The following is a 10,407-nucleotide window of genomic DNA, read 5'->3' as shown; positions in this document are numbered from 1 at the left end:
TTTCATCGCGTTCCATTACCCACCAGCAACGTAACACCGAGCACAGATTCCCCCACCAAATGGAAGTGATCCCCACTGCTCACTGGGTGGGGTGGGTTGGTCGAATACCGAATGACTTCATTTATCTCACATAACACCACAGCAATCATCATCAAATTCAATAATCGCTTACACATTCCCTTCGGCCGGGCTGTGGGAAGGCTGGGCAGGAAATAGATCAGCTCCTGCCGTCCGTTCTCCCCAAAGTCGGGGCTAGAGATTAGACGTAGCCCTGCGCAAGGAACGACGCCTTCCGAACCCAACCTTTTTTGGCCATTTGGGTGTCATTCAACGAACCATTACTTGTGCCGCTTTAGGGCCTTCCCCTTACACGAGCGCCACATATCCAAAGGCAGGCTGAAGTACATTAAATATACATAAAACCATCAGCACAGGTTGAGATCTAGCTTTTATGGCTTTTCTGCCAACCAGGGTACGTCTTGCCATGCACCCTGCTTCAAACATCCCATGGCACGATCCATCATTTTGAGGTGGTGTAAATTAAAATCTTTCCAATATGTTAAACTACAAAGAACCGTTCTGGAATGGTTTGATGTTTAGTTAGTGCAAGAGAAGGAAATTGTTTAAAGTGCTCCATATACAATGTATAATGCTACATCTGGGAGTCTCCCAAAATGACACCAACTCTCGATTATTGCAACCATTCATCATTCAACCGAACAACTACGATATCCCCACTCACGAGAATGTAACCTGTTTAGTAGATGTCCCGCCCGTGCTGTAAAAAGCGGTCGTAAATTATCTCGAACCATTCCCAGTAGCGTTAAGATGCATTTTTCTATGCACGCTTCTTGGGGAGTCTTCGTGCACCCAAACTAATTTCCAACTTTCTCCATTTTCCCATCTCTTTCAGACTCCCGATACCCAACCCCCGCCCGTGGTTTATGTGCGCCCGTTAGACATAACAATAACATTTAAAGGAATCCTATGCTGTTGTGGGTGTACCGATGGTCGTAAATGTAAAAGTAACAGCCCATCCCGCGAGACGACTGCTGACTGCTCTAGAAGCGAGCAGTCCCCTAGAGATGACGCGCTCTATCACCCACAAACCCTACTGGCTGACTAACAGCGGGGCTGACCACATTCCTTCAAGATTCCACAGAGTGACAGTTTTATAGGAATTTCTCGCATTCTGCTCCTCTCTTTGCAGGATCGGCCCCCGAACATAGACCGGACTGTATTGAAGGGTTTAAACATGGCACACGCAATGAAGTCCACAAGCAGGCAAACGATCTACACCATGCTGCAAATGTAAAAACAAGGCGTGATCGACGGCACGTGGAAGGAGTTAATTAATGGCCTTGTGGGGATGACACGTCAATGAGCCACAACTGAGCGAACGCCCAACGGAATGCAAACACAGTTAGAGCTGCTTACAAAGTACTGATTTGATTAGTTGTAATCACCACATCCGTCTTTCGACCGATTTGTCTTTTCCTGCTTACTGCCGGTAGCATTCGATATCCTTCGACAGCAATCAGAAAAAGACGCCTCGGTTGGGAAGCATCCGGCAACGATCCGAAATGAAAGAAAGCGCACAATATTTTAGCGTAACACATACTTTTATTCAGTAGTGCAAGAGAGCCTCAAACAGGGACAAGTACATCTAATCTTTGCCGCTCGGAGATTCGTCAAACTCCGGGTACATCTCCGCCAGCAGAATATCAAACAGGCAATACATTAGATGTTTGTTCAGCACCGGCGACTGCAGCACATCGGCCAGATTGCCCAGCCCTCCCCGCAGGTCCTCCAGGCGCTTTCGTGCCTCTTGCTGCCGTTTCAGCAGCATTGCCGGTGTGGGTTCCGGTTGCTTCCGCAGAAATACGTGCTCCCGTAGCAGATTGATGAGAAACGCTAGACGGCTTTCTTTCAGGCCAGCCCGAATCAGCTTCGCCGTGAGGGAGTTGATCAGCGTGTCGACGGATTTGCGCGAAACGCAACAAAACGCCAGCGCCAGCCGCACGATTAGGAAGGGCGCATTGAGTACCTTCACCACTGTGGAGAATTGCAATACAAATATAATCTTAAAGCTTATGTTCTGTTGAGAAATGCACCCAACTGTGTACGTACGAATGTAAACGAAACATTGCGACGGTCCGCGGACACTGTGCGACAGCAGTGTTGTAGTGTGAGTATTTTTTGATGCCTTCTTCAGCTCGAACAGATCCCCAAACACAACGCTCTGGCCAGGGATTTTGGTTTTCTTCTTAACCGGTTCCTTCTCCTGCACAACATCCTCTCCAATGTCGGGACTGGAATAAGTAATGCGATGTTATTTCATTTTGCGCCCCAAAACCCATCAAACCGCCTTACCTTTGCTCAATGGAATGCATAAAAGTGCTCATAAAAACATCCAAGCTTTGGCCTTTCTCCTTGCGCAGCTTCTGTGTGACGGAGTTGTAAATGTTGTTGCTTGGATGGACATCGTTCAGTGCGTCCCATACCGTGGGCGACTCGGTGGCTTCTATCGGTGCACCATCAACGGCTCCCCGGATAACTTCCTTGAATTTGGTGCTTAGTTTCGTTCCCGAGCCACTCGTGCCATCGCTTCCCCTACAAAACACACAAACCGCTTGTAAAGCGCTCTAACGTTCAATTTCTCCTACATGTACCTTTTATCGTGTGGTTCCCTTATTTCACGACCTCCGTAAACGAGGCTGAAATATTCCGACGTTTTGCTAAACTGTTTGAACCACTTTTCCTCCAGCTTTAGCCGTACTCGCTCGTGTGCTTCCGTCAGCGTACCGACTGGCGTGGTGTCTTCACCATCAAACTGACTGTCGACTGCCTTTACCATCGATTGGTACTTTTGAAGCAGTTTCTCCGATTGCTGGTGCAACGAGGATAGCTTCGTTGGGTCGGTAGTGATGTGAGGATCTTCCAATTCTTTATTCAAGTTATCTGTAATGAAAAATAAACAAATTGTTCAACAAAATGTGTTTCCAGACTGACTATTCACATATCACCTGTTCGTTCGATTTGCCTTACCTACATCCAGATAAAATTGCAACAATTCAACAGAACCTTCCTTGATGAGAAACTGCATAAAGTAGTACAGTTTGTCCTTATCTTCCCACAGAATTTCCTGCGGAACCATTACATCTCGCGGCACACCACATTCTAGCTTTCGCAAACTGCGACCAACGAAATCATCCAAAATTTTTACCTTCTCGCAATGCGGTACTTTCGCCGCATCGCCCACCTTACGAGTGCCATCTTTCGCACGCTTATCTGTGGCAATTATGATAAGCAGATTGATCAGATTCGGATCCGCGATAACGTCCATGATGGGTAACAGCACCCAGAATGTCAACAGTTCCTTGATAAGGTTGAAGAAAATCTTGCAGCTCGTATTTTCTGCGGTGAAAAGCCTCGGAATCAGCACCTTCGCTACGCCGCGCAAATAGTTGATCTCGGCTCCACGGTTCAGTACCGCCGGATGGATGGGATACTCGTCGATAACGAACGTTTTTGCCAGCTTGTCCATGGGAACGCGGTCTACGAGCAACATTTTTGCAATGATTTCGTAGTGTATGAATACGGTCGGCAGCAAGCGGTTCATTATCACTCCCGGTGCATCTATTTCCTTGGCTCGCAGCACCAAACGGCAGAGCGCATCGCGCAGGGTGGACTTCAAATGGTACAGAAACTCTTCGTCTGGCGTTACCTGATTGTACCAGCTCCGGATGAAGCTGTCCAGTATGTGTGTGAAGAATCTATCTATTGCGTCGTCTAGCGGTTGCTCGATGTAAAAGCCTGCCGACGGTTTCGGCACCAGCACGTTCCGGTTATGCCGTGGGCATCGATCGTTGCCGCAGACGTCGCATTCGTGACGATTGGATGCATCCTGGAAGCAAGGGCGGTCAGATTAGCGGACCAATTATTTTGCACAGTCATCAAGAGCGACCTACATAATCCTTGAATCCGATGAAATCCTTCGCTCGTTGGATGTATCGTCCGAAGGTTTCCTTGTGATTAAGTACAAACACTGCCGCCGCACAGCCATGGATGAAGAACAGCAGGATCGTCAGACCGATGATGTAGCTATAGACAGTAGGAAGTTTAGAAGATACGGAAGCTACCAGACCAGAGCCCCGTTCCTTACCTCACATAAAGCGTACAGACGAGGGCAACAGTTAACACGGCTGCAGCAATAACACGAGCAATATCATCTTGATAAAATTTTAACAACACCTCTTTCACATGGTAAAACAGCATGCTCGATGCGCGGGATAGACCAATCGTTTGATGAACCCACTCTTATCAGCAGCTCGAGCGTGCACGAGACGAAATTTACAGCTGTACACACCTACAGATAAATGATTTCTATGCAAAAAATATGCTACTGCCTGACCCTTTTGACATTTCCAGTCAGCTGTTCAGCGTCCCTTCTCGACAGCATTGTTTGTAAACACCACTCAAGTACGCAGCCAGTTCGGAGCGCAGGCGGCAGCATCTAACACCGCATCAATCGATTGTTTTAACGGAAGCACCATTACACACCGTGGTACAGTTCGATAAGATCGTATTTATTTTAGTATTTTTCAACCTTTCCCTTTACAATTTTAACTGGCTCTACCGGCCGATCGTTCTTATCCGTCTCCACCAGCCCTATTCTTTTGACGACCTGCATGCCGGTGTGAATGCGCCCAAAGATGGTGTGCTTTCCGTCCAGCCACTGCGTCGGACCGAGGGTGATGAAGAACTGCGACCCGTTCGTGTCCGGGCCAGAGTTTGCCATCGAAACAATGCCCGCACCGGTGTGCTTCAAATCGCTATGTATTTCGTCCGCAAACGTGGCACCGTAGATTGACTGACCACCCCGACCGGTTCCCGTTGGGTCGCCTCCTTGCACCATGAAATCTCGTATGATCCTATGAAACTGCGTCCCATTGTAGTAGCCTCTTCGTGCTAGTTCGGCAAAGTTGCGGCAAGTGTTTGGGGCATGTTTCCAATACAGTTCGATCGTTAATTCTCCCATCCTACGACGAAAGCAACACAGCATTGAACAGTTGACGAAAATACACAATGAAATCCCACCCCGCCAAGCTACTCACGTGGTCTCAAAGGCGACAAAATGCGGCTGCCATAGTTTGTCTGGAATGCCACCGGAATTAGGCGTTTGAATCGCGAGCATCACTAAAATGTTTGGATTTTTGTAAACTGGTGTAAAAGCGCGTCGGTTTTATGGAACCGTGGGAAATAAACAAACCACACTGTCAGTCTTTGACGTCGACGCCTGCACCATGGTCGGCGGAAGTTTTTGTCTGCAATATTAACAACATTTTGTCGAGAAATTTCTACGGGATATTGTTTTGCACATTTGTTTTCAACTTATTTTAATTATTTCGTTCTAATTTTGTATCATTAAACGAAAACTAGAGCTTTTCGATCTTTTTTTATCGTCCGCTGACAAACACGTTCGCATGATCGCAGCACACTGTGCGACGTGAGCTGTCAACGGTGCTATTTTCAGAGGGAAAATCTGTTGACGGTTTTCCGTTTTCAAAATCAAACGAACAATTCCATACGACCGGCCGGGCCAGCGGCTGTGGCGCAGCGATCAATACGTGTCGTAACTGTGATATATAGTTAAATATTGTACGAAATGTGTTTATAAACGCGTGGCTTACCCTTTCTAACCAGTTTACTTACACCTCCGCATCACACACCAACTCACATTATTTCCATCGGTGCTTATTTGTTAACAGTGTACCGTGCTAACCCTAATCCTTTACCCCGCTTTGTGTGGGCTGCCTTTATTTGGAAGTTTGTACGCCTCTATCCCGGGAAAGCAATGGAGTCGGAAGCCTTTTTAACACCGCGCAAGCTATTCCAAAGCGCTCTTGCACGAACCTCATCGCGAACGTCGATGGCCTCCTCGCCATCGCTAATGGCCGTGAGGACGCCGACCTCGCTGTCACGGAACAGCACTAGCAGCTGTAACAACACCGCAACCAGCAATCGATTCAATTTACTACCCGTGCTACAAACTCCTCCTTCGCGCATATTTAAAGGCCGCATCGTGAATCCCTTCGAACCGCATCTGGTCGAACGGTTGCATCTGCCGATGATCGGGAGCCCTTCGCTCTTCCACCGACCCAGCACACCGCAGAACAGCAGCATCACACAGTTCGAGTGGACGATCGACGAGGTGTCCTCGCTGGGACCGGTGAACGTGGAACCGCACGAGACGCAGTTCATCGAAACGCCCGACCCGGTCGCGGAGGCTAGGGTGCAGGCCGCTATCAGTACCTACTTTAAGGAGCACAGCATAGTGCCCAGCCCCATCGACTGTCCTTTAAGAAATCAGAAGATCGTGCTGTCGAAGGACTCTAGCACCTCCACGAACTCCAGCAGTGGTGGCGCTGTTTCCAGCAAGCGAAAGGTTCGCGATGGAATAAGCCAAACGGTTCTGTCCTTCCCACCGCATCTTCCAAAAGAGATAGAGGATGTGTTGCAAAAGTATCTTACCTACAACGAGGTATGTCGCGCGGTGCTTTAACAAAAGGTGATGTTTATATTAAAAACAAACGATTTCTCTTACAGGACCAGCAACAGAAACATGATACCGCACTGGATGAATCCTCGGCCAGTAGCATCGATCACGATGCACGGGATGCTTCTTTGCGGCGAAAACTGTTCAACACATCCGCCCTGAACGACGATGCGGACGACAGTGATGCTGGAGGTGCGAGCCGTTACGCCAACTCGATCGATGATTTCGATCTCAGAGCCTTGAGCCCTGCTCCGGAGTCGCCCGAGGTGCTGGTGGTGGGAGAGCTGGCGAGTGAGCAGGATCTGAAGCGATCGCGGTACTACGGCTCGCAGGAAATGCTCAATCACATTCCCGAAAGTGATGCGGACAGTTCGTTCGGTGCACTGTCGCCCATCTCGAAAAGCATGGCCAGTCCTTCACCAACGGAAGCCTTCGAATTGCACCATTCGGACGCGGATGCTATTTACCGCAGTACGCCGGAACCTTCCGGCATTTTCCATAGTGACAACATGTCACCGGAACTTTGCGGTAGCCGTCACTACATGAGTGGTAAGCAATTGCCTTGCGGGTATAAGATCAAACTATTTGATTGCTTTTGCACGATTTTCTTCCAGGTTCGATAAAACATACTGAATTAACAAACGAACTTGCGGAAGCAAACCTGTCGGCCGACGGCGAAAGGAGCCTTGCCTTATCATCGCAATCCTCTGACTCCTCTCAGCAGACGCAGCACTCCACCACGCCGTTGCGGGGTTTCCGGAGAAAGGAAAAACGCCGCACTAATCGTAAGAATTTGTCGCAATCTTTTCTTCAAATCTCGGACAAGGATCGTAACGAAGAGAACCATTCCACCGATAGTGCGTGCGAGGTGCGTCATACTCGCACCACTCCAATGAAAGCATTGTCACCGATAAAAGAAATCGCTGGCTTGTCGGAAAATGTAGTGCCTTGCGTAAACTTCTATCGCACTGATAGTGGTTTCAATGAGGAAAGTCAAAGTAACGACTACGCGAATGAACTTTCCGATGTGTCGATGCTTTCGGAGGATTTCTCGAACACTCCAGGAAGAAAGAGGCAAGACAAAACCGGCACCGGTCCCAGGGTCAATAGCTATACCAACAATTGTTCCTCTCCTTTAAGACTGTAACGTGGTCACTAATCGCCATAAGACTCATTACGTTAGGGAACGAAATCAAAAAGCAAAAAACGTTTCGGCCAACAAAACTCTAGCAAAATTCTTAATTTGATAGCTCAATTGTGTATTTCGCAATATTTAGTTAATGATTTTAATGCAATGGAAAACGGAAACCGACTCAAACGAAGCGTGTGTGCGCACTGAACTGAATTAGCGGTGGAGATAGCTCGTTAGACCAATTACGTGTAAGGACCGTCTTGTAGACAAATCAATCTCGATTACGTTGATAACGCATTTTTTTAATTGTATACAGCACGTAAATAATATAACCAGTTGATCAGAACAGTCTCAATGTTGCGACAAGCGATGCCGAAATGATCCTGCATGTCCTGCGTCCTTTTTCGTCCTTCGTTTCAGCAGAGTGCAACATTTCATAGAACGATTGAAATGTTTCACCTCCCGCCGAAGCTGTCAGGTTTGACAGGTTGTTTTGACAGCTGGCCTGCTGAGGAAAATATTCCGTCGCGGCTCCGGTGAACATCGCAAAACTCTTCACATCTCTGAACAAACTTTGTCCAACTGATTGCTTTCCTGCCGATTCCGGATCTATCTGGTAAGTGCAAACGTCCCAAAAATGCACGGCCGAGTTGGCACACCTCATTGCCCGTAGAAACTAAATCAATGTTTTTCTTCCACAACGCCGAATCTAAATTATGTAATGCTGGTTCCGACTGGAACGTCAAACGGGGGTTGTGTATACAAATCGCCTGCCAGGAACAAACGATGGGCCACGGTCACGGACACGGACCGCCGTACAAGGTGCCGGATGCATCCATCTACAAAGTGGCCGACGCGCCCGAACTGGTCGAAGTGGAACGCGCTCTGGCCCGCCGGGGCCTGAAGGACCCGTGGCTACGAAATGAAGTGTGGCGCTACAATGTGAAGCAGTTTTCGACCCACCGTTCGCGGCTCATCACGTTCCTGTTCAAGGGATTCCCGCTCGGATTTGCTGCCTTCGTTGCGACGATCGGCGTCGAGTATGCGCTCGGAGTGGACTACCACGCGCATGGTGGCCATGGTCATGGGGATGAGAAGGGACATGGAAGCGGTCATCACTAGTGCGAGAGATTTGACGAGTTAGACGGCCCCCATCTCCATCCGGGTGGTGTTCTTTGTTGCTATCGTGCATTAGATTTTATTTCCAAAATTCTGCCGCAAAGAATAAACGAACTTATGGTGTAGCAGAAACAATCAAACCAGCGTGTGGAGCCGTTCGAATGTACGAAGTAACCTTACAGGAAAAAATGTGCTGACACCGAATGCGCTTTAGCTCGAGGCCCGTGGTTTCAGCTCATCGTAGCACGAGCGAAGGAAGATGTACGTTTTCTTCTGCGGGTTGTAGTATTCGTGTCCCTTGGACCAGTCGTACCCGACGGCATACGCGAAGATCTGTCCATTGCTGTTGAAGCAACACTTGGTAATCGATTGGTCCAGCGTTTCGGACGATTTCAGCTTCGTGCGTGCGTCTTTGTCCCAGAAGCTGAACGTTCCGTCCGACCCGACCGTCGCCAGCGTGCCGTGCACCGGATGGAACGCGATGTCATTCACCGCGTAGATGTCCTGGTAGCCGCTCGATCCGTTCGAACGATGGCACTTGAACGTGAAGTTATCCTTCGGGTTCAGCGGACTCACGTACTGAATGGCCACACGGCCCTCGATACTGCCCAGCGCGTAGCCGGTCGGTGCTTTCTTCTTGTCGCGAAACACCGACACCGTCCGGTGCTGGTACTTGAGCGGGCTTTCCTGCTGCTTGAACTGCGTCGGTTTGTTTTCCAGCGAGTAAATCAACACATGTCGCCCTGCCGTGCCCACGACTGCCATCGGGTAGTCCACATCCGCACAGTAGCAGCGCTCCGGCAGCTGAATCGACATCATGGGCTGCGGTGTTCGGGTGTCCCAGAATTTGAGCGTCTTGTCCCACGAACCCGTCATCAGACACGTGTAGTTGGTGCCCTTGATCCAGTGGCACGTTTTGATCGCCGCATCGTGCTGTGCCACCTGCGCCACCTGATCCGAGGCCAGATCCCAACACTTCACCTGCTTGTCGGTCGAGGCGATGAACACTTTGCTGCCGTCGTCCGCCCAGCACACATCCAGTACCGGACCGCCCATGGTTTTGATGGATTTCGGCACCGTCTTGCCGGACTGTTCCACCTCCCAGCAACGCACGCTGCAGTCCCAGCTGCCGGCGATGAGAAAGTTTTGCTGCAACGTTGCCGGGCTGAACTCCATCGCCGACACCGTATCTTCCGGCGGCGAGGTTACTTCGAAGTCCTTCATCGGATTGGTGGTGGTTGTGGCCGTCGGACTGCCGAAACCAGGGTTGGCACCGAGCGCTTGCGTGCCAAACATTGTGCCGGAGGGATGTCCGCTTCAACGGTTCCTGGGGGCGAAGGTTTTGTGTTTCGGGCGTGTTGAAAATGCACAAATTCCACTATCAACAAATAATCACGCACCGAATGACGCTCTTTCCCTTGCTGTCAGATGTTGTATGTTCGTGCTAGCCCGAAATTACCGGCAAAATGCGTTGACAGCGATGAGCGATATCTTCTATACATCTTGGTTTCCACCCAGGCGACAAAATACATTTCATGGGCCTTAACTATCGGTGTATGTTAAGCCTAGCCGTGCTATAGCAGCTTCTTACTTTGAA

The 10,407-nt window shown here is 49.3% G+C and overlaps 6 protein-coding genes across 8 annotated transcripts in view; 3 read left to right on the top strand and 3 right to left on the bottom strand.

Moving 5' to 3' along the window:
* Positions 1 to 1,610, top strand: part of LOC120901363 — a 35,314-nt gene extending 33,704 nt beyond the window's left edge. Inside the window, exon 4 of the mRNA XM_040309232.1 lies at positions 914 to 1,610. Coding sequence (XP_040165166.1) covers positions 914 to 1,126 — 213 coding nt within the window. The 3' untranslated portion in view covers positions 1,127 to 1,610. The remainder of the gene's footprint in view (positions 1 to 913) is intronic.
* LOC120901360 (sorting nexin-14-like) lies at positions 1,602 to 4,411 on the bottom strand. The gene is made up of 7 exons (XM_040309228.1): positions 4,166 to 4,411; positions 3,972 to 4,104; positions 3,049 to 3,907; positions 2,673 to 2,961; positions 2,374 to 2,613; positions 2,131 to 2,312; positions 1,602 to 2,055 (listed from the first exon to the last, which is right to left on the bottom strand). The coding sequence occupies exons 1-7, from the start codon at positions 4,276 to 4,278 to the stop codon at positions 1,667 to 1,669; spliced, it is 2,205 nt and encodes a 734-aa protein (XP_040165162.1). The 5' UTR covers positions 4,279 to 4,411; the 3' UTR covers positions 1,602 to 1,666.
* Positions 4,412 to 4,568: 157 nt separating this feature from the next.
* Positions 4,569 to 5,285, bottom strand: LOC120901364 (peptidyl-prolyl cis-trans isomerase-like 1). The gene is made up of 2 exons (XM_040309233.1): positions 5,118 to 5,285; positions 4,569 to 5,042 (listed from the first exon to the last, which is right to left on the bottom strand). Exons 1-2 carry the CDS (start codon positions 5,195 to 5,197, stop codon positions 4,595 to 4,597), a joined length of 528 nt encoding a protein of 175 aa, XP_040165167.1. The 5' UTR covers positions 5,198 to 5,285; the 3' UTR covers positions 4,569 to 4,594.
* Positions 5,286 to 5,516: 231 nt separating this feature from the next.
* LOC120901361 (protein aurora borealis) lies at positions 5,517 to 8,308 on the top strand. 3 transcript variants are annotated; one of them, XR_005739292.1, is made up of 4 exons: positions 5,517 to 6,544; positions 6,610 to 7,108; positions 7,174 to 7,939; positions 8,008 to 8,308. XR_005739292.1 is itself a non-coding variant. In XM_040309230.1 (4 exons), exons 2-4 carry the CDS (start codon positions 5,858 to 5,860, stop codon positions 7,704 to 7,706), a joined length of 1,719 nt encoding a protein of 572 aa, XP_040165164.1. In that variant the 5' UTR covers positions 5,517 to 5,661; positions 5,772 to 5,857; the 3' UTR covers positions 7,707 to 8,039. The 3 variants fall into 3 exon arrangements, 2 of the variants coding, with proteins under 2 accessions (XP_040165164.1, XP_040165163.1); XM_040309230.1 differs by having other exon boundaries at positions 5,517 to 5,661; positions 5,772 to 6,544; positions 7,174 to 8,039; XM_040309229.1 differs by having other exon boundaries at positions 7,174 to 8,039.
* Positions 8,177 to 8,945, top strand: LOC120901366 (NADH dehydrogenase [ubiquinone] 1 beta subcomplex subunit 3). The gene is made up of 2 exons (XM_040309237.1): positions 8,177 to 8,307; positions 8,469 to 8,945. The coding sequence occupies exon 2, from the start codon at positions 8,478 to 8,480 to the stop codon at positions 8,811 to 8,813; it is 336 nt and encodes a 111-aa protein (XP_040165171.1). The 5' UTR covers positions 8,177 to 8,307; positions 8,469 to 8,477; the 3' UTR covers positions 8,814 to 8,945.
* Positions 8,863 to 10,261, bottom strand: LOC120901362 (protein Rae1). Its single transcript, XM_040309231.1, has one exon. It carries the CDS (start codon positions 10,104 to 10,106, stop codon positions 9,021 to 9,023), a length of 1,086 nt encoding a protein of 361 aa, XP_040165165.1. The 5' UTR covers positions 10,107 to 10,261; the 3' UTR covers positions 8,863 to 9,020.
* Positions 10,262 to 10,407: the final 146 nt, after the last annotated feature.

This window comes from Anopheles arabiensis, chromosome 3 (genome assembly GCF_016920715.1).
Source record: "Anopheles arabiensis isolate DONGOLA chromosome 3, AaraD3, whole genome shotgun sequence".
In the NCBI taxonomy this organism is placed as follows: Eukaryota; Metazoa; Arthropoda; class Insecta; order Diptera; family Culicidae; genus Anopheles; species Anopheles arabiensis.
Note: the sequence above shows the minus strand (reverse complement) of the source record. Positions and strands in the feature narration are given on the sequence as shown.

What these genes read in the sequence shown, in the direction of transcription:
- LOC120901360 (XM_040309228.1), bottom strand. Translation starts at nt 4,278, where the DNA reads ATGCTGTTTTACCATGTGAAAGAGGTGTTGTTAAAATTTTATCAAGAT. An exon ending in GTCTGTACGCTTTATGTGAG is followed by an intron (nt 4,105 to 4,165) that starts GTAAGGAACGGG and finishes TACTGTCTATAG; the next exon opens with CTACATCATCGGTCTGACGA. An exon ending in ATGCATTCCATTGAGCAAAG is followed by an intron (nt 2,313 to 2,373) that starts GTAAGGCGGTTT and finishes TACTTATTCCAG; the next exon opens with TCCCGACATTGGAGAGGATG.
- LOC120901362 (XM_040309231.1), bottom strand. Translation starts at nt 10,106, where the DNA reads ATGTTTGGCACGCAAGCGCTCGGTGCCAACCCTGGTTTCGGCAGTCCG.
- LOC120901366 (XM_040309237.1), top strand. Translation starts at nt 8,478, where the DNA reads ATGGGCCACGGTCACGGACACGGACCGCCGTACAAGGTGCCGGATGCA.
- LOC120901364 (XM_040309233.1), bottom strand. Translation starts at nt 5,197, where the DNA reads ATGCTCGCGATTCAAACGCCTAATTCCGGTGGCATTCCAGACAAACTA. An exon ending in TTTGTCGCCTTTGAGACCAC is followed by an intron (nt 5,043 to 5,117) that starts GTGAGTAGCTTG and finishes CTTTCGTCGTAG; the next exon opens with GATGGGAGAATTAACGATCG.
- LOC120901361 (XM_040309230.1), top strand. Translation starts at nt 5,858, where the DNA reads ATGGAGTCGGAAGCCTTTTTAACACCGCGCAAGCTATTCCAAAGCGCT. An exon ending in AGTATCTTACCTACAACGAG is followed by an intron (nt 6,545 to 6,609) that starts GTATGTCGCGCG and finishes TTTCTCTTACAG; the next exon opens with GACCAGCAACAGAAACATGA. An exon ending in TAGCCGTCACTACATGAGTG is followed by an intron (nt 7,109 to 7,173) that starts GTAAGCAATTGC and finishes ATTTTCTTCCAG; the next exon opens with GTTCGATAAAACATACTGAA.